Source organism: Cricetulus griseus, chromosome 3, assembly GCF_003668045.3.
Source record: "Cricetulus griseus strain 17A/GY chromosome 3, alternate assembly CriGri-PICRH-1.0, whole genome shotgun sequence".
NCBI lineage: Eukaryota > Metazoa > Chordata > Mammalia > Rodentia > Cricetidae > Cricetulus > Cricetulus griseus.
Window position 1 is genome coordinate 191,028,527 of NC_048596.1, and position 26,411 is coordinate 191,054,937.

The following is a 26,411-nucleotide window of genomic DNA, read 5'->3' on the forward strand; positions in this document are numbered from 1 at the left end:
GGCGGAGTCCAGAGACGTGAATGGGTGAGCACGCCCCTTTCAGGAGGGTAAAGAAGCTTATTCCAGTTTCTGAGCCGTTCCTGTCTTTCCTTCCAGCCGCAGGGCCCTTTGGTCTCTTCTGAGCTTCCACCACCTCTCTCCTCAGGCTCCGCCCCTTTTCCCGCCAGTCGCCGCGAAAATAGGAAACTGGATTGCAGCTGCGGATCGGCTGGTGGAGCAGTGCGCAGGCGCGTGCGGTCGGGGGGAGGGGGCCCCTGATGCGCGCGGCGCGGTTGAAGGTAGAGTGAGTTGCTGAGGTGACCCGGTGAATACTTGTATCTCCACCATGGCAGCTCTCCGCTACGCCGGCCTGGACGACACGGACAGTGAGGATGAGCTGCCTCCGGGCTGGGAGGAGAGAACCACCAAGGACGGCTGGGTATACTACGCCAAGTAAGCGGCCTGGAGCGGCGCTCGCGGGGGCCCGTGCCCTAGGAGGCCTGGATCCTGTGCTGTCCAGCCCGGTGGGCATGCGCATCCAGATTGCCAGCCACCTGTCCCGGGTTCCCCATCCTTATGGGCTCAGGGTCAAGACCAGGTCACCTGGCCCCCTGCAGCACGCCCCCTGCTGCTCATTAGGTGGCACTGCACTGTGCGTTGATGGCTCATGGGTCTTTACTAAGGAGGAAATGGAGCAAACTTCAATACCCAGTTCCCGCCAAGGGGACCCGGGTTGGAGACCCAGCAGTCTGTATTTTTAAACAGAGGTCCTGGGTGGCTCACAGTGGTTTCCCAGGGAAGATTTGGAAACTGCAGCAGAGCCTTTCTAATTACTAATCGTGACCTCGGGCCACTGACGGCCAGGACTGATAGTCTGTTTTCCCGTCAGTAAAATGAGTTGACACAAGAATGAGTTCAGTGCTTTGCATAAGGCACTCAGTGGAGAGGCTTGTGGGTTGTAGATCTCCCGTTGTGCCGGCATTAGTTGGACTGTATCTCTGGCAAGAGTTGCTTAGGCCTGATGTTGGAATTACGTATGTGGTCTCCTTCCTCCTACTCCCATCCTTTTTTTCTGAGACAGGAAACCTGGCTGGCCTGCAACTAGCTTAAATAGACCAGGCTGACCTCGAACTTTCACAGATCCACCTGTCTTTACAGGGTCTCACCGTGTGTGTAGGCCTGGGTGACCCAGATCCTCCACCCCTAGTATCTGGGTAGTGTCTTATATACATACACTGAGTTTCTATAGAGAACCTATTGCAGCTGATTCTATAGTTGGGGCGAATCTGCTCATTTTTAACAAGTACGTATTTGATGTACAAAGTCATGGGTTTTGATACAGTTAGGGGTCTTGATTGGGTTCATCTCTGCCAGCTAAAGAATTAAAAAGCAGGAAAAATCTCCAACACAACAGGTGGTAATGGAGAAATCTCCAATACCTCCAACAGCAGAAGGCCGAATCATTAATTGAAAAGCATCTATTGAGGGCTGGGAGCAGGGGAACACTTTCACACAGCAGATAAACTGACCCTCTGCAAGACAGACTATGAGGGGGGGTTCTGGAAGCCAAAAAATACAGCTTCTTTTTGAGGGTTTCCTCCCTCCCTCCCTCCCTCCCTCCCTCCCTCCCTCTCCTGCCTTCCTCCCTCCCTCCCTCCCTCCATCCCTCCCTCCCCATTTCTCTACCCCCCCTCTTTCTTGTCTTTGAAATTTTTCCTTCTCTAACATAAGAGTTGGCCAGTTTGAAGAAAGATAAGATGGTTGATTGACCCACAGCTGTTGGGTAACATGCCCTGATTTGGACTTGAACTTGTTGAGCAGGGGCCTGCTGGCAGGAAAAATCACACAAGGCCTTTGTTTTAAGATGTCAGGCTTTTGTCTCATTAAGGATGGTGAGGAAGAAGCTGGCCTTTGGAAGTCCACACCTTTGTTACGTAGGCCGCTCTCCCTATCTGCCAGCCTACCCAGGAGACTGCCTACCTCCTATTCCCCGGGTTTTATGGCATTCTTTATCATATGTATACTGTGTACTTTCCTAGTGTTCAGGGTCCCCCATTACTCTGTTTTGGTCCATCCCCCGCCCCCCGATTTTCTCCCTCTTCTCAAAACTTCCCCCTCTACTTTCTTATGTGTTTGTGAAATATGTTTTTAAACCAGGGTCACATGTAGTCCAGGCTGGCCTTAATTAACTTGATATGCGTTTGAGGTTGAGCTTCTGATTCTCCTTTCTCTACTTCCTGAGGTCAACAAGTGTATACGAACACACCTACCTTTATGTTTTTAAAATCTAGGAGATTCAGTCTTTTCACAGTGCTAGGAAACAAATTATTGTAATAACACCTATAATTTGTATTTTTAGTTTTAAATATTTAATTAATTTAAAAAATATGTAGACCATACTGGCTTTAAACTCACAGAAATCCTCTGTCCTCTGGGATTAGTGGCATAGTGATACAGTTTTGTTTGTCCAGCAGTGTTTTGTAACTCACACTTGCCTAGAATTCTTTATGTAGACAGGGATGACATTAAATTTCTGATCCTGTTGCCTCTTGCCTCCAGATATGGAACCACATGTTTGTACCACCCTACCTGGTTCCTGGCTTATCAAATTAAGGCTTAGTTTGTGCCCTGGAGTCTCTCCATTGATAGGTTACAAACTCCCCATAAGATTTTCAGCTACTGAAGGGAAGGGTACGGATCACTGCTGCCCCTGGTAGCCAGGTAGGAAGAAACAGAAAATGGAAAAACTGGTGAGTTCATTAATTCAAGAGCATAGAGCCCTGAAGAGCCAGGTCCCTTGGTGGGCACTGGTGATGTCCAACTAATTGAGGAGCTCTGTAAAACCAGGCAGATGACTTGTAATTAGATAGAGTGCATAGTCTGTCCAGCATGAGGTGTGTGTGTGTGTGTGTGTGTGTGTGTGTGTGTGTGTGTGTGTGTGTGTGTGTGTGTGTGAATGGGTGAGGGAGGCTGTCTAGGAGAGGTGTCACTTGGCCTGTGTCTCAGAGCACAGGTAGAAGGTGGGTCAATGTGGCTAGAAGTAAGACAGGTGGAAGGGACAGGAGGAAGAGGGACCCTAGGCAGGCCTCTGTCTGTGGTGCAAGGTTGTAAAGCCTGAGACTGTTGAGGAAGGAATCAGTTTGCAGAGGCCCTCTGTGCTTCACTGAGGACATGGGACCCTTTTGTTAGACTCTGGAGCCTGAGTGTGACACTGAGTTTGTGTCTTTAGAAGGAATGAGTGGCTCTGGAGAAGTGGATTGCATGAGCAGGAGGTTCAGGGGTACAGGCGTATCTATGATCCAATATTTGCTGCTCCTACTTGGACCTCTATGTGCAGAGTCTTTCTCTGTTTTAGAGACCTTATTAGACTATGCTGTTCCAACCACCTGTACTTACCACTGGTTTTGGTTCTTGGCATCTCAAATAGGCATCTTGTCAATTGATAATAAAGTAATACAGTTACTCTCTTGTTGAGAGTAGATTTAAGGAAAGGAAACTTAACCTTTGAATGCCTTTTTTAGTGTCCTGCTGTTTCCCTGATGATAGGATCTTGCCAGTGGTGATAGGTGTTTCTAGCTTTTGACCCATGCTCTATATGAGAATGATCTATTGTAGCTAGACTTTCAGTTTTAATTGAGTTTATTAAATGTGAATCGAACAAATGTAAAAGAACAAATACTAGGTAGCAGATAGATAGAAGCCACATACAGCAAAATTCTATCTGGTGGAGTACTCACAGGGCCCATCAGAAACTGGAGGAGCCCGACCAAGAGAGAAGTAAAGTCACAGCTTTAAGTCAGATGTGTACAACATCAGCAGACATCTGGAGCTCTGTGGAGAGGTCATGCTGGCCTTCCCATTTCCCAGTACATGCTCTCCATGGACAAGCTTTCCTTTACCACAGAAATTTTTATATTGTGGTAAATAGTAGCTGAGGGAAGGCACTTAGGAATAGTCTAGCCATGTTTAAGGCTAGACTATTTTTTTAATACCCTTAGCTGTCTGCTGTTTCCTTTCTTCCTGTCACAAACCAGGGAGCCCATCAGTCTCTTGGGGGCTTTGAAGGACACTTGGAATAAACATTGCTAGAGCCTGGGGTAAGGGAAGCCTCCTTGATAAAAGAGTCCATTTTCAGTGAGCTTGGACAGCTCATGAACGTATTATAGCTCATCATTTTATTATAATGATTCTCTGTGGGACCACTTGAAGTATCCTCATAACAGTCCCATTCTGCAAATGACAGGAAGTGATGGCTAAGAGGTGGAGTGAGTGGACTAGTGGTGCGTAGGGACTGTCTTGTCAGATCTAACGTTCATAGATCCATGGTCATCTTGTCATAGCCAGATGGTCTGTGCTGCTGCTGTCTTACTGTGTTCATTCCTAATGTCCTTTTGACTGCACTCAAAACTCCTAATGATTAATGAGACACTGAAGTTACACTTGGGTTCAGAATCTGCATTTAGAACTGTGTGTGTGTGTGTGTGTGTGTGTGTGTGTGTGTGTGTGTGTGTAATGGTGTATGCATGTCATGGTGTGCTGGTGGAAGTCATGGGACAATTCAGGACCTCATTCTCTATGTCCACCATTGGATCCAGGCAGGAAATTTGTGTCAGAATTGCATGACATGCACTTACATTCTTGAGCCATTTTGCCTGCTCAGAATGTACATTTTTAAAGTCACTTCTGTAATTTTAGTACTTAGGAAGTAGAGACAGTAGAATTAAATGTTTAATGTCATCCATGGCTACATAGTGAGTTCAGGCCAGCTTAGGTGCACAAAACCTTGTCTCCAAAAAACAAAAAACAACAACCACAAAACTAAACAAGACAACAACAGCAAAAAGCCAACAACGCAAAAAAGAACAAGGAAAATAAAGATTTTAAAAAGATTAACATTAACAATGCTGTATTTAAGCTACATTTAATAGTTAAATGTGAACATTATAAACCAGACACTGAAGTTTGTCAGTACACCCTTAAATAAAGGGAAAAGAAATACAAAATGTCTTTCTAGAACCTTGTGATCCATAGAGATTTATGAAGTTGACTCATAACTTGGACCCAGTCCCTTCTTGCTCTCCCACTGCTCTCCCTACCTGGCCTGTAAAATTCCTTCAGGATTGATTCCAACCTGCAACCTGGGGCCTCTGACCTGATGTAGCCTAAAAATTATCTGCTCTGAGTACTTCTTTCTGTGTCTGTTCTTATTACTCCAGCTCTATCTGGGAGAGACACAGTTTAATACAGTGATTACTCACTAGCTGTGTTAACTTATTCTATTGTGGGTCTCTGTTACAGCCACACTGAGGAAAAGACCCAGTGGGAACATCCGAAAACCGGCAAAAGAAGACGAGTTGCAGGAGGTCTGTATGTCAGAAGCACAAAATCCTAAGTCTGAAACGTTGGTTAGCTAGGGAAGATGTCCCAGTGGTGAGGTAGCAGTTGACCCTGTCATTCTGGGAAGGCTGTCTGGTGGGTGACCAGCAAGGAACAAGTCTCTCTGTCTGAGAGTCTAATGGGATGTGGCAGAAGAGGAGATTGAGATGGAGGTGGGTGGGAATATGCCTTATGGCCTTGAACAAAAGATTATGGAAACATTTGGGGCCTTTGACTAGTTGGGTTTCTCTGTAGTTGCACCAGGTGGGTAATTGTGGAGGCTGTGGAGGCAAATGTCAGTATTTACAGAAACCTACAGAGATAGCCATGACTTTCAGTGCTTCCAAACAAGTATATAATCCATGGAATAGGAGTACTGAATAAAAACAAAAGGCACTGAAGCTCCTTGGCCTCAATGGGTTTAGGGTCTACTTGAAGACAGATGAGGTGGTACATGAAAATGATGGAATGGCTCTATAACATGGCACAAGTCCACTGGTTAGTGTCTGGTGAACTTGCAGACATGGTTGTTGGCTTCAGGAATTCATGCTCATCGGAGAATCTGCTGAGTCTTGCAGTAGAAGGAGGAGCTGAGTGAACAATTAGGAGTGATCAAGAATGTAACAGCATTTTGGTTAAGTCAGGAGGCAGAAATGTGGACTCCGGATGGGATACCAGGCCTTTTGTAGCTGCTGCCCTTGAATCTTGTGTCCAAAAGGTTTAGGGGACAGGGGATAAGAAGGATGACACTTCTTCCTGATCTTGGGGTGTGGCTTGGCTTCATTCCACTACACATACAGCTTTCAGTCTTTCTTGTGTTTCAGATTTGCCATATGGATGGGAACAAGAGACTGACGAGAATGGACAAGTGTTTTTTGTTGAGTAAGTATCTACGTAGAAACTATGGTCAGGATGGCTTTTAAGAGGAATTTTCAATTATAATTTCCTACACTGACCACAGGAAAATTTGAAGTCGTATATACCTGTTTTGTTAACAAGGAATAACCACCTTTGCTGGCTTTGTGATTTTTTTTTCTTCCAGTCTGATTTTCCACCCTCTTTTGTACACTAAGGTTTTGGAGTTAGGTCAGACCCACCCTTCACACTTGAGTCTGCCACATGGATTGTGGTGTGGTATTAACTATGCACACCCCTGATAGAACAGCTACAGTTTCCACTATCATTCCTTTAAGGTTAAACAAAATATTAAACTTTTCAAAGAATCTGATAGCATGCCATTTTGGGAATTTTATCAAATTTTTCTTATGCTTTCAATATGTTTGATTGAACTACTACCTACCTGCCTCTTCCTTCTTACCTTCATTCCTTTGTTTATTCCTTCATTCCTTCCTCCCTGCCTGCCTTCCTTCCTGCTTGCCTGCCTTTCTTTCCTTGTTTCTTTCTTTTAAGCTGCTTGTCTTTGAGACTTCCTAAAAACTTTACAAAGGATTGATGTGTCTGTGTGACTGTATAAGGGCATCAGATCCCTCTACTGTCATCCTACAAATTCCTGTGAGGCAGGGCCTCTCTCTGAACCTGGACCTTGCTTTTTCTTGGCTCATGTGGAAGCCAGTAAACCTTTGGAGCTGGGGTTACAGTTTGTAAACACAGGATTTCTGACTTGATGAATGGGTGCTGTGTTCCAAACTGCAATCCTCACAATTGGGCAACAAGTGCTGTTAACTGCTGTGCCATCTCTGGAACTCCATTTTTCAAATTTTTATTACTACTGTGACAGTTTATTTTGGTCTCACCTGTTACTATCCCTGTAGTAATAGTTATAGTAACAGGTTCACCTGAAGTAAATGGTTTGTCAGCCATCCCAGTGAACTGCCTTCCTGGCATGTCTCCTCCACTGGGAGCAGGTAGGCCAGGGCTTGCTTTGGAGAGTCTGAGCAGTCATTGGCAGCTCCAGTAGGGCAGCCTCTCTATCAGGTGGGTGGGTGGATATTCTTTGCTACGTATTAGATTATAAAGAATTTACTCTCCCTTGATTTATAAAAATCTTTTACCTTATCAAAATAGGAACATCATTTCTTTAATTTTGTGTTCGAAATATCCTTTTCCACATTTTTCTTGGAGAGCGTGGCTGTAGAAATTCTTAGGCTCCCTGTAGCCGGACTCCTCCTGTAAAGCTGTTCTCTGGGTTGCTTTCCTCTTTACTGGCCTAGAGCAGTGGTTCCAAAGTGGACTCTCCAATCAGCATCGTTGGCAGCTCTTGGGAATTTATTAGATATACTCAGACCCCCTACTATCTGAAAATCAACTTGGGGTGTGGTGGTGGTGGTGTTGGTAGCCTATGCCCTCCAGGGGATTCTGAAACATGTTGGTTTGACTGGCCTACTATAGAGAGGGGTCAGCTAAACTTATCTGTAATGGATCAGATATTATGTTTTATGGTATGGCACTACATGGTTTCTGTTTTGAACAAAAAATGATGGCCATTGCTGTGCCCCAATAAAACTACAGAAGCAAGCTATGGCCACATCAGTCAGCTGCTGATCTAAAGGAGAATGAGTATGGGCTTTGGAAGTAAGCTAGGAGAAGGCTTTCCTGGATAGTTATTCTCTAGCCTGCTGCAGGGGTGTGCTGGGATATGCTCAACAACCAGCTCCTTAGGGAAAAGAAATGCACATTTGTTTCCATGTGCAGATACTGTCACCATCACCAGTTGTCGGCTACCAAGGTGGAATCACTGAGGAGCAGAGATGACAGCACAGCCAGCACTGCCTAATGTCAGCATTGTCACACAGGATCTCACTAAGTTGCTCAGGCTGGCCTTGAAATTGCAGTTCTCCTGTTAGCAGGGATTACAGGCCTATGCCGTGTAGCTCAGACACATACATTTTAAATCATAGTATTCTTTGTATATCAGGAGGGTTCTTAATAGTTTTAAACATGTTTATGACATTTCAAGGTCTTTATCTCAGATCGTAAGAATACACATAATTTTCGTATTACATTTTGAATATTTAGAGTGTGTATGTGCATGCATGCGTGCACATCATGGCCCACACATGGCCATCAGGACAACTTGCAGGAGTTGTTTCCTTTATCACATAGGTTTCAGGGATTGAGCTCAGTCATCAGGCTAGGCAGCTGAGCCATCTTGACAGCCCAAGAATGCATTTAAAAATGTAAAAATGGTATTAAAAGGAATAATTTAATAATCTATATGTGCCAGTGTATCTTAATGTTGTTTCTGTAAGTTCTAGATCAATTCCAAATCAGAAGTAGAGTGCTTATTATAGGTGGCATGGCCATGGTCTTAAAATGCACAGCATCGAAACTTTGCTATTTGGCTTGCTTTGTAGTTATTAAGACTTTCATCATTTCCACTTTCTCCTTGTATAACAGAGTTTTTAAGCCCTTGCGCAGGCCAGTGAAATTACATGGGCATGTATTGACGAGAGTGGCTGGCAGATCTTGCAGACGAATTTATATGAACACGAATTCAGTAGAAATCTAGAGCCTTCTCAGGAAGCTGTTATGAGAGCTAAGGGGCCAATTGTGTCCTTGAACCTTCAAGTAGTTCTGAGAGGCTTCATGGCTGTGTTCACAGGCAGAGTATGGTTCTTCTGAGGATGAGAAGATAGATCAAATGGGTTCTGGATCTCTCCATCTTTGACAAACCTTTTGGTGCACGAACCATGGTGTTTGCCTGAAGAATTAGAGTATTAGGGTATTTGGAGCTGCTGTTCCTTGCTGTTTAGAGTTCAATGCCCTTTCTCTTCTTTGCAGCCACATAAATAAAAGAACTACCTACTTGGACCCAAGATTGGCATTTACTGTGGATGATAATCCAACAAAGCCAACTACCAGACAGAGATACGATGGTAGCACCACCGCCATGGAGATCCTGCAGGGCCGGGACTTCACAGGGAGAGTGGTCCTGGTTACCGGAGCAAATTCAGGAATAGGTAGGCCCATAGCTTAACTGTCATCTTGTTTTTACTCATTTATTATTTTGTGAGTGCTACAGTGAATTCCACTTAAATATAACTGTAATGAAACTTTGGTAGTGAATCTCCAGTTTAAAGATGGTCTCATAGCTTTTTCAGCTGTCGTTTCATTAAAATCACAGCCTCCTTCAATCCCAGTGCTACAGTGGGAGGCTGTGTGGGGCCTGACCTTGAAGTTGCTCAAAGCTGAGAAGTCAGCAAAAGGCTGTGGCTATTTTGGTATTCAGGGGCTGGAGACAACAGGCTCTGGCTAAGAGTTTTTGACCCGGTCTGTGTGGTGCATGGATGTATTCCAATTACCTGGGTTATTCAAACCAAAATTGATTGGTAATGGGATACTGGACAATAGCAGATTGTGACTTTGGATCCAAGGGTACTGCAGGTTTCCACTGGTCACTGAGCCTATCATTTTCTTTTGGTAACCATATCTTATTTCTTCATAAAACTGGAGAATTCGTCCTTGTCTTCACCTCTGCAGCAACCCTCCTAATTGCTGCTGTTTAACCACAGTGGCCATGGTGAGGTCAGTGGCTTCTCGGACTGGTGCAGTGGTAGCAATGAGGCAGGCACTTGTGCATCCTGAAGGATGGGTTTTATTTTGTTTTGGTCCATTGACACCTAACATTAGCATCTGAATTGCTTTGAGATAGGATATGCTTCTGCAGATTAAAGAATAGAATTGCATCCAGCTGTCCTCTGTCAGGTTTCTTTCTGTCCTTCTATCACAGTGCCCCTCATGACCTTTCTCATGAGCTTTTCTCTATTCTCCTCTCTGTTTTTCCTGATTTTGGAGTTCTCAGCATCATTTTCCAGCAAGTGGTACCATAGCAGATCAGCCACTGTTTGTGTGGCAGCTCTCAGAGCTTGAGATTGCCATCCAAGATACAATCAGTAAATTTTGACCATACTAAGGTAAAGGGACAAAGGAAATTTTTCTAAAAAAATGGAAGCAATTTCCTTAAAATCACCTCCTGAATCTCCTCTGAACTCAGAATACATCCAGTCCAGCACTTCAGTCTCTGCCTTGGGTTAAAGTCTGTGATATTGTCATGCTGTCAGTGGAGCTGCAGTGCTAGTAATAATGACTGGTCCTCAGGATCCAAGAAGCAATGTGTTGACCACTGTTCTGGTTCTGAGTGTGGACCCAGGGTACTGTACAGTAAGTTTTAAAAAAGGATTTGAGGAATTAAGAAAAATCCCTTTGATTATTTACCACTCAGCTCACTAGGAATTTAATGAAAAGATCCTATTACCTTGGTCTTTTAGTTGGACAGTTTTCTTATTTATTTATTCAAAACTTACTTATTTTGTTTCATGTGTATCAGTATTCTGACAACATGCATGCATGCACACCACATTCGGAGTCCTGCAGAGGTTATTGGTTATTGTGGGTCTGGAGCTGTAGATGGTTGTGAGCTGCCATGTTGGTGCTGGGACTTAGTCTGGGTTCTCTGCATGAGCAGCTGTTAAGCAGAGAGCCATCCTTCCAGCCCCGAGGGTGTGTGATTGGTTCCTGTCAGGCTGCTTGGTCTGATGTTAGTCAGTAGACCTTTGAATATGAATGTTGTCCTCTCAAAGATCATCTGGACCAGGTGTTTGGCATTGTCATCTTGGACTCAAATTGGCTGAGACAGGGCAATTCTGAAGTGTGGGGAAGAAACATGTGGAGCCAAAAGGCCCCCAAAACTCTGTGAGCAAGGGCAAAAATGCTGCCTCTCCACTGCTCCCACTTCCTTCTGTCACTTCCTTCCTGTGCCCAGTTTACTTTCTGGACACTGCAGGAGGTGTGCATGGTCTCACTGGTGTGGCTAGTCATAGGGTTAGGACAGGATGGATTGTGAAGACTTTTGGAGAAAGCCAGTAGTGCTCCCAACCCCTGCTTTCCCTCAGGGACTGACTTTAACACTGCCTGTCACTCCTCCCTTTCTACTCCACCAAGCATGAATCTGTGCTAGTGATGAATATTTGACTCCAAATTTTTGGAATAATATGTTGCAAATTCCAGGCAATCAAATCTATACAAATCCCTCTCCCTCTTCAGCAGCCACATCGAACTTAAAGAGGCTGGAAGTTGATAGGCATGTGCCTTTTTGTCATAGCAGAGTTGGCTTTTATGTCCTTTGAGGAAGTCTTGGAAAGTGTTCTTTCCCAGGTAGTCTGTGGCTTCCCAGATAACAGGCTTCCTTCTCCCAGTGGAGCAGCTGCCAATTTATAAATTGCTATCACTGCTTCGTTTTTGCCTGTTGAATGCAGAGTGGAGTTGGCATCTGCTTCCAAGAGATGTCACCCTCTGTGGAAGCTTTGCCAGTGTCGTCAGCATCCCTTTCTTTGTCCCACAGCAGGGAGATGCTTGTCTGTATATCAGTAGTTGAGTCTTTAGCCTGTGAAGCTGAGTGGATTGATTCTGAGCGGGCACCTCCCCCCACCCCCATGATGAAGGATCCCTTGTCTGCTCGTGAGTGCTGTTGCAGCAGCACCTTTTCTTCGAGGGGTGGAGGGAGGACTGAGTTCTCTTCACCAACTGACTGTGCTCTCCTTTGATGTGAGCTCTGAGCAGATTGTTGTGACTTTCTCACACTGGCCATAAGCAATGCAGAGCTAACTTTTGAATGCCAATACTTGATATCACTAAGGCAACTGAAGAAATTCTCAGTTTTATCCAGGGTGAAAAGGTCAGCATGGTTCTGCAATGTAGGACAATTCAGAGACAATGTAGAAGTATAATGGGAACATGAAAAAATTATTTTTGGAGACAATGTCTTACCATGTATTCTTGCCTTGAGCTTGCTATATAGGCCAGCATGGCCTCCAACTCCTGATCCTCCTGCATCCCATGCCAGGATTACAGATGTGTCCCACCACACCTTGCTCCCAGTCCCTTTCTGTACAGTTGTTAGCTAGCTTTACCTCTGCTGACTGGCTTCAGCTGTCTAGACTGGATGTGGATCAACTGCAGCCCCTGGGTGTAATCTGACCTACCTGATTTTGTAGGTGTTTTATATTGGAACACAGCCATGCACAATTAGGGGATCATCAGAAGTTGAGTAACTACAGCAGGGATTATATGACCCCAAAGCCTAAAGTATTTACTGTGGGGCCTTCACTCAAAGCATTTGCTCTTCCCACGCTGGGTGGTCTAGCTGAACACAAAGCAGCATTGCCTCACATTCTTATCAGCCACAGTTTAGCTGAAGCTGGGATATTGGGATACCCAGGCTCAGGAAGAGAGTGGCCAGCACATCATGAGTAGCTGGAAGAGTTGTCTCACCAATATCTACCCACCACACTAGTGTTCTTAGTAAGCTGCAAAGTTAGAATGTTGTCTCCTCAGGAACTAACACTCTTTCCTCTTGACCTTTGTTTAACCAGCTTTCTGAACCTGAAGACTTTTAGATTGAAAGCTGTAGCTTGTGGACCTCAGTGGAAATCAGCATCTCAGGCTCCAGGGGGAGCCATCCCTTCATCCAGAGCTGCTGCTAGCAGATCAAGAGCCGAGCTGGAGCCTGCTAACCAGTAGAGGGAGGAGCTCACTGCCATGTGTGCAGCACAGCTGGGCAGGAGGGGCAGGAGCTTGTGGCTCTTTGGACTTAGCCACTGGCTGGCTGGCTGGCTCTGATTCTGTAAAAAAAAAAAAAAAGAAGGAAACGGCTTCAACACGGAGATGACAGCATCTAAGTCCTGGGGAGTCTCAGGAAAGGGCATGTTTTAGGCTAGGAAGTCTCCCACTTTCCTGGGGATTTTCCTAAACTAAACCTGTCTGCGAGCAGATTTGGCTATAATGAGCACAGAGCTGTGTGGAAACTGCTCACCTCGAACCTGTGGGCCGACTTGCAGTCATTCAGCACTGGCTGGCTCTGAGAGCAGTCACGTGTCCCTTGCATGGGGCAGCATTTGAGCTCCATATGATTGATGCTTCAAAGAGATGGATGCATTGCCATTCTGTTTTCGGAGGAACAGTCAGGCTTTTGTCAAACTTGGTTAGAAACCTGTTAGCAAGGATGAGCACATTAGACATTTCCAATCCAGTGTTCAGGGTACTAATGATAGAACTCTCTTCTTCTAGTCTTAAGCCAATAGGGGTTCTGAGCTTAATCAGAGTGAAAAGTGTCTTTTGCCTTCTGGACCTTTATAATGTCAGTCTGCATCATACTTGTTTTCCCTCTGAAATAGCCTGACCTGGCTTTGATGTTTGAGCCAGAGGAGCCATTAACAAAAATAAAACTAGCTTTTCCCTTAGAAAAAAAGCATAGGCCAGCCATGCTGGTGTGTGTTTGCGTGTGTAATATGTGTCTGTGTTTATATAAATTTATATATATACGCAAATATAGTGTGTATGTATATATATGATGTATGTATATATGTGTATATATATATAGTGTGTGTATGTATGCGTGTTGTGTGTATATGTGTATATATATATATATATATAATATGTATATGTGTGTATATAATGTGTGTATGTATTTTAGGACTGATGCTTTAACTTTCTACTGGTATACATATCTTTGTAATCACCACCCCAGGGTTTATTATAGAAATTCACATACATGCATACCAAATTCATGCTCTTGGAGATAAAAGAGGTGCACACTCAAGCTGTCAGTCACCCCTCAATTTGTTCTCTTTAAAGCAAAGTAAAGTGTCGGGCTTCCTTGCCGAGAGCCTCGCAGTATTCCTATAGCATAGTGTGCTTATGCATTGGTTTAGAGGATCTTGTCCCTAAATCATGTGCTGATGCTCCCACATGAAGTTAGTGCCACACTTTTATCCTGTAAATCGCCACTGTGATGGATTCCTGCCTGGAGAAAATACTGCCTGTTCTCAGCTGTTTTCCTTCAAGACTACGCAGCTGCATCGTTCTTTACAAAGGAATTGCAGGGTATCAGAGTCCAGGCTGGGGCTGCCTGAACTTGCCCTTTAGTCCCTTTCTAGAGTAAAGCCCACATCTTTGTGTTTGGGGTTCCGAAATTCCCCATTGCTTTCCTTTTTAGTTGATGAGATATGAGCTGATGGCGCCATGGGTAACATCATCCTTTTGGGAATTTGGTGCTCATTGAGCAGAGGGAAACCCCTAAATCATGGAAGTGACCCCTGGGGAATTAATTAAATGTATCTGCGACAATTGTTCTCTTAAGCTAAAGTGATTTGAAATTATTTGGAAGTTGATTTTCTTTGAGACAGGAGTCTCATTATGTCTCCAGTTCAGGGCAATTCTCCTGCCTCAGCCTTCTCCACACCTGTCTGGAAGCCTGAGATTTTTGACAATATTGGAAAGGTTCTTGACTGGCATTATACAAAAATTAAAAATCAATACTTCATGAGTCAAATGGCCACGTCACATGACTATTCTTGGATATCATAGTACTTGGGGAGCTTAATACCCAAACAGGAGGCCAGTTAAAGATGCTGTGGTGATCACCATGGTGTAGTCTGCTGACCCTGTGTAAGAGGCTCAGAGGGTGCATAGAATGTGTTCATAGAATGAGATAGTTTATACTCGGGTATGTGTGTCCACATGGACCCCTCTGGTCAGCGTCAGAAGGAATTTGCCTTATGAGGCCTCAGCTAATTTCGTATTTTCAAGTAGGTTTGGGTTTTTACTTTTTTAATGTCAGCTTAATAAATGAAGTTCATGTTAGCTATGCTTCAGTGACAGAGTGTCTCTAACTCATAATTTAAAGACAATGTTTTCAAATCTGATTTCTACATTATTAAGGTGCTGTGGTTGTGTATCACATGCAAACTTGGAAATGGTCTTACATAAAATCCAATTAAAGTGAGTCTATTCTTTCCTGCCTTTTTATAATGGAGTGGCACAGTATGCATTTGTAACACAAGTATTGCCATTTTCTGTAATTAACCTGAAAACAGCCATGTTCATCTAGTTTATTCTATTTCCCACTAGAGGGTACTGTTGTCCTTCGACATCATTGAGTCTTCCGTAGTTGTCTTCCCTGGCTGGCCGGCCTAGCTTTCGCTTTTGTTAAATAGTGCCTTTTCTGTCCCTAACATATCTTTTAGGACATGTCTGTCTCCGTGATAGAGCTCCGGCTGAAGACTGGGGCCAGTGTCGAGTTTCTCTTTCTTGGCTTTGTGTTTTTGTTTTGTTTGTATAAAATGCTAAAGATGAAGAGGTCCATTTAACAAAAAGGTCCATTGTGTTCAGGGAGCAGCTTGTTCCGCCAGATTACACAAGGACAGTGTTTCTTGGCATTATCAGTTTTGAGTGCACTGGCCTATCAATTATCTGATTTCTTTTTCTAAGTGGGGATTGTAATATTTAAATATTAATGTTTGTGTTTAAGGTTCATTTACAATGCCTCAATGACCTTATTTATTTATTTAATTTTGCCCAGCAGCCTTATCTGGTGTGATATAATGTATTTTAATTAGATTGTTTATGAACGATGCATTCTGGTACTAGAAGAAAATGTGTCCTTTTGCATTTAGTATCTGTTTCTTAAATAAGAGGTTCTGTAAGTCAGACTGTGAAGCAGGCAGCCAGGGCTCTGCACAGTCTTGAGAGCATTTTGATACTACTATTAAAGTTTGAGCAGCTCATTTGTTGCTACTCTCAGCTGTCCACAGAAATGTGGCCCAGAAGAAAGGAACTTAGGCTTGGCTTTATAAACTGTTTGTTTTCAGATTGTAAATGGAAAAAAGGATGAATATACTCTATTACATACTGTTGTGTGTATTGTGTTCCTTCTCAGCGACTTTTCCCTCTCTTTTGAAAATGCACAGGCCTAAAAATGCTGTGGGTGAGCACACGTACCTGAGCAGACTATTTCACCTGAGTGGAGATGTTCAGCTTGCTCATACACAGACGTGTGTTCAATATATTTTTTTTTTTTTTTTTTTTGGTTTTTTGAGACAGGTTTTCTCTATGTAGCTTTGGAGCCTATCTTGGCACTTGCTCTGGAGACCAGGCTGGCCTCGAACTCACAGAGATCCACTTGCTTCTGCCTCCCGAGTGCTTGGGTTAAAGGCGTGCGCCACCAACGCCTGGCGATGTGCTCAATATTTAAGAAAGAAATTGTTAAAACTAGATGGCTGTTGGGAATTATTACAGATTTGATAATAAAAGTGCCACTGGCAGGTGTGAACCCTGGCTGTCACTGTGTGGTGTGAGGCAGCCCTGTCCTGTACCTTTTTAGCCATGGACACTGTCCCCATTGGGTTCTCATTCTTTTCTAAAATTGCAATTGGGGCACAAAGGCTTCTTCAAGGATATCTTGATATAAGGCACCCATAGGTTTATCAAGAAGTACAATCCAGTGGTTGGAGGTCCCCCTGCTCAAATCATTTCCCTTGATTTAATAAATGAAGCCCCCATAGTGATTTGCCAAACTGAACTCTGGTATACAGAGCAAGTGCTGAGCTGGGCAGCATGGGTTGCATTGTTGTTTCAAATCTCTTGGTGCTTGATGTCAGGCTGTCTTACTTTTCTTTCTTTTTGGATACTTTTACATACTGTGTTCAGACAGTCCTTGGAGTCAGGTTAAAGTTTCCTTCCAGAGTCTAAGGAGATCTAGACTGGTGTGTGTCTATAATAGGTGTGTGTGTGTTCGGGTGTGTGCATGCTTGTGGTGGGGGTAGAGGGTGGAGACTGGAGACCTAGGAGGAGCATCACCTTCACTGTGTGGCTGATTAGCAAGGTTAGTGGAGCTAGGTTTTCTGTTTGAACAGATCTCATAGAAACATTAGTTAGAGTTCTTGTGTTGTTGTAAAAAATCCATGATTCTCATTCCTACCATTAAGTTGTACTTAAAGACTTCCCAATTAGTGTTTATGCATTGCTACAATATTCTCCAGATAGGCCCTTCAGATAGAAGGACTTTCATGAGAATGTCTTTTAACATTCTCATCTAGTGCTTGCAGCTGTATCAGAATGGTACAGAGAAGAGAGGTCCTTGGACAGGTGCTGAATACCTATGAGTCCCTCCATGGGGCCCTGCACATTGTACCTGTCACCTTCCTTGCTGAGAAGTAAATGCACATACCCTGCGAAGCTCATTCACTCCGAACCAGGTCTGGAATCAGCGACCTGAGGGCTGAGGGTGGGTCTATAGGGTGGACTTTGGCAGATGCAATTCCTAAACCCCAGGTGGTTCATGGGTGAAGGCTTGCTTGGGATCCTTCCTGATGGGATAGTGTGAGCCAGATGTGGGCATTGAGCTCTGGGGGCTAGGAGCTAGCATTCATCAAGCAGGTGTTACATGGAATTAGCTTTCTATGTCTTCTCTCTTAAGTGATTTAAAAATTATTTCTGTTGTTAAATGTATTTCCTGTGGGAAATTTAGAAAATAGAGATAAACAAAACAAAACAAAAACTTCCATAAGCTCCTTACCAGCTGGAAGCATACTGTTGGTATTCAGCATCTGTGATCCCAGGCACTGGCTTTTCTCTTTTCTTGTGATCTTTCTACTGAGCTGTAGATCATATCTTTCCTTGCCATTAAATATTCCACCTCTTAAATGGTTGCATACTATTCCATTATATGGTTCCAACTATCTCCCCAGTGTGGCACATTTGGGTGGATTCCAGCTTTTTAATAGCCGTGGAATGGAGGCAGACATTTTGTAATTAAATGTTTGTACCCATCTGTGACATTCTATAGCCTTATTTTGTGGAAAGAGAATTACTGACTCAACAGATTTCCTCACTAACTTAATATCTTGATTTGTGACACTGTACCCCTGGACTGTTGTACCAATCTGAATGCCAGTTGTTCCCTGTGTCCCTGCCAACCTTGAGAAGGAGTATTTTAAAAAAAATCAATTAAATTCTCACGCCTCTGATTATATCTAAGATGGAGCAGTTCTTCACGTCTAGCCATTTGTATTTATTCTTTTATGAATTGCCTTTTCATTTTGTATGCATGGCTATCAGATACATATTGATTGCTGATTGATTGCTCGTTCCATGCAGTATAATTTAATTTTCAAAATGTCCCTTTCTCTTAGAAGTTAATTTATCTCCAAGTGTCTGTTACTCTAAGTACATATTCAATCCCGTGATCAAGAGGCAGTTCATAGAGAAGCCTGCCTGACTTCCCAATTTGCTTCCATGAAGTCCTCTAGGCAATATGCCTTGCCTGGCACACAACTCATGTCTTGGCACCGAGTAGAAGAGGAGCACCCGGAAAACTCAGGCTCACCATTGGCAGGCTTACAGTGGGGCTGGAGAGGCCAGTAAACAATAGTCAGGGAGGGGTGGTCTGGGGCTTTGCAGTTTTCCCTCAGATCTGTTAAAGCTAATAACACCACAGAGCTTTCCCGTGCATTTGCTCATGTGATGAGCCTGACTCCCGTGTAGTGAAATTGTACCAATGCTGAAAATAGCTCTGCTGACAGGCAGGGCAGGCTTGATTGGTGGCAGGTTTCAGTCTGGAGAGGGGCAGACGAGGAGTTCTGACTCTGGAAGCAGGCATGACCTAGTTTTCAAACTGCTCACTGCTTCCTACCTGAGTAACTCAGGCCAGGTGACTTCCTCCTGTGAGTCACAAAGATAGTTCCATGTTCATATGTAGGTGTTCAGGATGGAGATATGGGCCCTTTGCAGACACTTAGCCTAGAGCGATTTCTGTAGTGGATGCTGGGGCCTGGAGTGAGTCCTCACATTAATTTGGTGTTTCCGAGCTTTCAGCTTTTGAGGTTCTCCCAAGGTTGTTAAAATAGCTATGCATTGGTCCTAGGATCATCCTTCTGAACAACTACGGTAGACATTGATTGGTCTTTAGTTTGGAAAGATTTACCCCCTTTTGGTTTGAAGGTAGATAGTACTATTGTCTAGCAAAGAAAAACAAAAGAATCAAATGAAAGACAACGGAGGCTGGGTTGATGTTGTTGTAGCTGGAGAACAAAAAGGACATCATAGTGGGTGGGGGGACTTGAGGGACTCGAACCGTCAGAGCTTGTATGAATCAGATAGATCACAATTGTTTCTGAGTGTGACACTTGCTCATGTGACTGATGGTTTTGCAGGGCTGCCTGTTGAATTAAGTCTAAATGGCCAGATTTGCTATTCCTCTCTCATGGAATACTTAAGCATGAGTCAATGTTGGAGTGCAATTTTATTAGCACTCAGAGAGGTTCAGCACCTTAGCTGGGGGTTCTGGGGACATAGTAGGAAGAAAACTCCATTGTGGGACAGCAGTTAGCTTGTCGAGTGACCTAAGGCAGGCCACTTTGGTATTTTAAGTCTAAGGCTCTTCATTCATGAAATGTAGATAATATAACTTCTGTCTCTTAAAAAATTTCAAAGTTATATTTATTTGTGTGTGTGTGTGTATGTGTGTGTGTGTGTGTGTGTGTGTGTGTGTGTGTGTGTGTGCGAGCACGTGCTTGCAAGAGTGTGCCCATGCTCTTGAGTGTATATGCATGTATGTGTATGGTAGAGGACAATTTGTAAGAGTTAGTTCTCTCTTTCCACTACGTGGGCTCCAGGGATCCAGCTCTGTCATCAGGCATGATGGCAAGCAAGCACCCTTACTTCCTGAGCCATCTCAGTGATCCCACATTTTCTCTTTAAGGCAGGGGTCATATAGTGCAGGCTGACTTTGAATGCAGAATCACAGGCATGTGCCACCATGTTCAACTCTGTCACTGTTTTACATGGGTGGAAGTGAGACACTGAAGAGTCCTTTATGATTAGGGTGCTTATGGTTGTGAAAAAAATAACCTCACAGCTGTAGGAAAGATCCCTGAAGGTTGGAAGAGGAAGGGGGTAATTTAATTCCTTAGAAGATGCAATATTCTAGGAGCTCTTGATATTTTTTTCATTAGGGTGTGCTGGGAGGTTGGTTCAGGCATCAACTTCAGTGTTCAGAAGGGAGCCAGATGCTGAGGAACTGGACTCTGCTGTGCAACAGGTTTAGTGGCCCATGTCTAGAAAGTCTTAACCAGGTTTTGTCCCTTGTAGAGTTGACAGACTACAATGACATTCAGAGGCTCAGAAGCCAAAACTTGATGCAGTAAGAAGGGAATCCTCATAGATGCAGGGATCCTGTTGAGAAGTTGTGTTGAGATTTCCTAAGTGGAGGTACTGCTAGTTCTTGGGCTGCCAGGTTTCTTGCTGGTAGCCTTTAGTTTCTGTAGAACTGAGCAAGTTCTGAGGGAGATGCAGAATTCTTACATAAAATGGGTGCTTTGTTCTGATAGGACATAAAAACAGTTGTTATCTTGCTTGATTCTGGAAGCTTTTCTCAGTGGTCATAGAAGCCAAAGAATGAAAATAATCTCTCAAAAGGAGGGACCCCAAGGAGGTGAGGACAGGATTTTGTGGTTAAAAGATCATTTTACAAACATGAGGACCACAGTTCAAATCCCCAGAACCCATAGTAAATGCCAGTGGGATTGGCAGCCCACCAGCTATTTCAGCCTAAGCAGTGAGACTCGACATATCAGTGAGTTCTGAGTTTGACTGAGAGGCCTGCCTCAATGAGAAAGGTGGAGGAGTGATAGAAGATGTTACCTGACAGTAACCTTGGATCTCCACACATACATGCATACAAGCACATCACATCACACACAAACATAAAAATGGGGAAAAGAAAGAAAACAACAAACGAAAGGAGGGCCTTCACTGTTAGCCACCCACATCTGTAAGGATGAACTACCTATACTTTTTGTATTGCGCGGGATCTTGTCTTTCAACTGTGTTGTGCTCTTCTGTGTGGCTGTGTTGTAGAGTAAGGCAGCTGTACTCTTTCAGTTCGGCAGCTGGGTTTAAGAAGCTTGTCTCAGTCGAGAGATCATCAATGCATTAAAACAAAACCAAACCAAACCCATGCCATTACAGCTTGATCTATTAGTGGAGAAGTTTCCATTCTGAGTTCATGTACAGTTACCAGATTGAGTAGCTGACACAGTGGAGAGTGCTGTAACAAATCCATTCCAAGAGATGTCTCAGTTGGGAGCCAAGTCAGATTTTTGGCAAGAGGCACCATCTTTTCCTCTTGCAGAGCTGATTGTCTGTGTGCGTGAGGCTCCTTTTTCACCAAGTGTAATTGCTGCTTGGCCAATGTTCCCTGTGTTTTGTCCTTCCTTTGTATTTTTCTCTTGACCAGGGATGGAGCCAGTTGTGTTTGTGTCATCACCAGGCACTCCGAAACTAACTGGGCTGTATACATACACACAGTGGCAGTCATGTGGTCCTTCCCTGTTTATTTAGTATTCATTTCCTGTCACTGTTGTGAAAGATCATCATGCACCTACTGACTTAAAACAAACCAAGTTTCTCTGCCATAGCTCTAGAAGTTAGAAGTCGTATCTGTCTCACTGGGCTAAAGTCAAGTGTAGGGGTGTTCGGCTAGGAGCAGGGATTCCAGTTAGCATTTAGGACAGATAAAAACTAATGACTAATTTTAATTCTATTTATTTATTTATTTTCTTACCAACATGTTAAAAACAGGATATTTTACTTAAAAGGAATCTAAAGTTCTGAGGAGTTTTAGAAATCAGATTTAGTGTTTTGGACCAAATACTTACAGTGTCTTCTAAATTCATGTGTTAAAATCCTACCTAGTCCTGAGTGGCCCTGAGTAGACCTGGTACCCCAGGGATGTGGTTAAATCCAGAGGTGGAGTTCGAATAGGATTAGTGCCTTTACAGGTCTGGGCACAGGTAGCTAGCTTTCTTTCTACGAAGCAAAGATATAATGTTGTATGAGAAGGTAGCTCTGTGAACCAGGACGAGGGCACCCTCCCAAAGCCCTGCTAAGTCGGCACACTGACCTTGGACGTCTCAGATCAGTGAGCTATGTAAGAAAGCTGTTTGCTCTTCCAGACACTCAGTCTGTAGCATTTGTTATTACAGCCTTAGACTAAACCTCCTGGTGACTAAACACTTGGGTGCTACTGAACACTGTTTCCCCCTTGCACGCTCTGCTTCTCTAGCTGTTGCCCGTGGTCATGTGACCTGCCTAATTGTGAGGTGAGTGGATAGTTGACTCACAGCCTCAGAGTCCTTTTTTACTCACTCTTTTATGCATTTAATACACAGTTAACCAACTGCTGGGTACTAGATGCTTAGTCTTCAGTGAGGAACCAGCCTTAGCCTCTACACTTAGGGAGGTACAAACAACTCAGAATGTTAGCAACTGGATCTTTGTGCTGCTCTAGAGCATTTAAATAGATTTGCTTGGTAGTGTTTGCGTGTCATTTCTCTGAGTATATATGTATATGTAACCTCTGGGTCATTTCTGACTTCCTGCATTTTTCTGTTTGCATTTAAAGACACAGAAACAGAGGCCCTTCCCGGTTCATCCTTGAGACAACTACAAGGAAATTGCTAAATAGATTCTTTCCATTCACGAGAATATTTGCCAGCAGCTGGTGCCTTTTAAATCATAGAGTTAGTGTCTGAGTTTTCTTAAGCTTTGACCCACATATATGTCCTCCAAATGTTTACAAAGGAGTGCAAAATCTATGATAGGTACAGGGTGAGTGCAAAGTCACCCCAAACTTGAACAATGTATGGTCTGTGATCCAGTGTAATTGCTTATTCTGTAATTTCTATCCATCATGGTCCCGTTGCTAGCTTTGTGGTAATAAGCATGCAGGCATATTCTGTTTTTTTAAAGGTCACCTGCAGCTGGCTGCTCTTGCTTCTGACCTGAGCAGTGGCTCTCCACTTAGTGTGTGCTGAGAACGAGCAGTAGCTGGTTTGAGTGGCCTCCTTGCTCACTTGATTTTGCTGCCAGATGCCCTTTACTGTTCTTTCCTTGTTTCATTTTGTGAGTTCACAGGCTTTGCTCTGTGGTAGGACTTCACCATAGTTCTGAACTCTTCAGGCCTGATGGTGGAGCTGAGCTCTGCTCATGCTGGCTGTGAATCTGACAGCTCCGGGAGGTTTTATAATTGTCAAGTTCTTTGTGCTGCTCCGTTTGTAGCTCTTTCAGTGCTGCAGTTACTGCAGAGCACAGTCTTTGAAGCAGGAAGGAGAGGCTAGTAGCTGCAACTCATGCTTGTGCATTCTGTCAGGGCTACGGGGATAGCGGTCATGGTTCTGGATAGTGTTTGGATCCACACATTCTGAGTGAACTTTATGACCTATTATGTAAAATAGAAAAGTAAACTAGATCAGAATGGCACACTCAATCTTCAGGGAGTGACCTGTGGACTTCATATTTTAGTTGTCATAAAGGTGGTCTTGTGTGGAGTAAAGAGTTTAGAAGTGTTCAACTTTTCAAAAGATACTCCTTTAAAATTCTGGGTTCTTTTTAATCTGTCCAGAGGGAAGTACTTGGGAGTGAAATGATTTCTAAGACAATCCCACAGAGCAAATGCAGATGGATTTAAATGCAGGCAGATCCCACTGCTGGAGACCCCGTGCTGCATGGCACACACAGGAGCCTTGCTATAGAGAAGCCAAGCTCACAAGGGCAGGGGGTGCATTTGCAGAGCTGAGCTTGAGTTTGCAAGGGAACAAAAGAGTACAGAGTTGGCACATTAGAAATTCGGCTTTCCAACTTCATAGTCAATAGACTGTACATTCTTCCTTCTTCTTCTCAGGTTCTTGTTCAGATATTAGAGCACAAATGTGTTTTCTTAAATGCTTCTTGATGGGCTCCCCTCAGGATCTGCTGCATAGTGCCCCCCTTCCCTCACCCCTCCATGTCTGTGATTATGTAGACACACAAGACTGGTCTCAGGTTGGTTGGGGGACATTTACTTGTGACCAATACAGAACAGCAAGTGTTAATGTGGTCTTTAGAGTTTGCTTGAATTCCATGCATGGACTGTCAGCATCCACATACTAGCAGTGGCAGCTGCTATTGTGGATGGTATCAGAAGTCTTTTCTTAGGAATGAAACTCTATCACTAATGCTGGGTATTACTGCAAACCACAGTATGGACTTTAAGAGAGATTCTTGCTGGTACCTAGTGCTTAGTAACACCTGCACTGTTAGTCTCTGGGAAGCATCGGACTCCTCTCTGGAGTTGCTTAGCTTCCTTTGTCAGGGTGAGGATTGGCACCTTTTCCTGGCTCATGATATTCAGAGTACAGCCCCAGCTGGTCTCTTCATCCTGTTTGGTTGCCTACTACTTTTATTTTTGGCACATCACTGTCTGTCATTATAGTATTTAAGCCATTACAGTATTGGAGGTTGTTCTTTCGCAGTTAAACATTCACATTATTTGACTCAGGTCGTGATAATTTAGGTGCTTAGAACGAATTGCATGGAATATTTTCCTTGCTGAGTTAGCTTTTGTGTTAGAAAGCTTGGTCATGTTTTTGTCTGTTTTTGATGTGAAAAGAGCCAGGTGAGTCTGAGGATATTACTAGTGTTGTCACAGGATGGTTCTGCTGTGGAGAAGTGTGCGAAGAGGAGGTCTAGAAGGGAGCATTAAACTGAAGCGAGGGTGAACTTTTTTTGTTTTTGTATTTTTATATTTGGTGACTTATGATGTTGCAGGAGACTGGGAGAGGACAGGAGAGATGAACAGACAGAAGAGGTATCACCTGCATGCCAGACAATCTAAAAGCGGTCTGTCCCCTGTAGACTAAGACCACGACTTGCTAGAATGGAGGGCACACATGCTCCCGCTTGGCTTCCTTTCTTGGAATTCAGGAAAGCTAGTAGTGCCACAAACAACTCATGAATATTGATTTACTGAGAGGAGCGGCCAGAGCCCCACCCAATCATTGAATATGAGCCCTACATTCTTTTTTTGTCCTGCTTAGAGTGTGACCCTGCTGTCTCCACTATTTGTTGTGGATGCAACAGTTCCTTCCTGGGAAATGTATACTGGAGTTCTCTGGGATATCTATATTAGAGTTTCCTTTTAGGAGCATAAGAGGGAGGATAACAGGAGATAGAATTTAAGTTTTTGTTTCTCTATTTGCTTGAGTTTATTATCTGAGTAAATTAAATTTCGTTAGATGTATTCAGATATCAGAGGCCAGCTTATGGAACATTTGAACATAGGGTCTCTGTGCTCTGTGAAGTAGGATTTCTTTCTTCTACCTATGACTTTTATCCAGATCAGTTCTCCCACCACCACATATATGCAATTTTCACAAATTGTTCTAATAGTGAAGGTGGTGATGGCTTTACATGCTGCACTGAAAGCCATTGGATCTGCCAATGGGCAAAGTGTATGCTGTGAGAATTATTTATCAATAAAAATGTTATTAAAAAAAACCCTGAAACATTGCACTACAGTAGACCCAACAAAAGAGAAATAAAATAATGTCTATTAGATTATGTTTTTATTTGATCTAACTTCGGTAGATTTAAGCAGCTGTAGATCTCCAGACTAGAAGATCCACCCGTTGTAACTAGAATGCATTCAGTAAGCAGTGGGGGTGGCTGATTAATGTGTGTGTGTATGTGGTGTGTTGAATGTGAGCTGTGATAGCCACATATAAAATCACATTAAAGTCCAAAGGGTGCTTTTATGAGGTATACTGGCAATGGCGGCCGACTTTCATGGGTCTTCTCCATGTCCATTGTGATGAATCTATTTATTACTCCTGTAATGAGCCGCACACACGGTTGGTTAGCCGAGTTATTGAACTTTATCAACCTTGGCTGAAATTCACAATGCGTGCCAAACTTGTTGTAACATGTAAGAAATTATATCTGGGCTAAAAGGTTCAATAACAGCGACTCTGATAATGGAATCTTTCACAGAGCATGGGGTTTCATGATATGCCCCTGATTCTTAAAAATTACAGTGTTCAAGCAAAACAAGAAATCACATACACTTGGAGAAGCATTTGCACTTATGGTGTAGATTCTAACTTATGGCAGGTATATTCCAGTCCCAGAACACATGGGGTAAGGCCCTATCCCATCCAGCTATCATCACATAGGCTTGTGAACCCATTTGGGTACTGGGGACACCCGATAATGGTGCCACATCAGCACATTATGAGTTCTGGACTGATTTGAGACATTGGCTACATGTGTCTTGAATTATAACTCGGTGACACAAAGCTTTTCACTCTTACTTGTGAAACCTTAGGTTTCGCAGTTCACTAGGATGTGTGAACTCAAAAGGAGGTATTAGGGTTTGAGGGGCCTGGCACATAACATACCTTTTCCTTCCTGAGTTATGAGCAAAGGGAGAATTAAGAACAGTG

The 26,411-nt window shown here is 43.6% G+C and overlaps 1 protein-coding gene across 2 annotated transcripts in view; it reads left to right on the forward strand.

Annotated features, from left to right (window-relative positions):
- The first annotated feature begins 213 nt into the window (after positions 1-213).
- Positions 214-26,411, forward strand: part of Wwox (WW domain containing oxidoreductase) — a 985,794-nt gene continuing 959,596 nt past the window's right edge. The window contains exons 1-4 of one of the 2 annotated variants that reach the window (XM_035442699.1): positions 214-432; positions 5,278-5,342; positions 6,180-6,237; positions 9,097-9,275. In XM_035442699.1, the coding sequence (XP_035298590.1) occupies positions 326-432; positions 5,278-5,342; positions 6,180-6,237; positions 9,097-9,275 (409 nt within the window). In that variant the 5' untranslated portion in view covers positions 214-325. The remainder of the gene's footprint in view (positions 433-5,277; positions 5,343-6,179; positions 6,238-9,096; positions 9,276-26,411) is intronic. The other variant, XM_027410805.2, reaches the window with a different exon arrangement.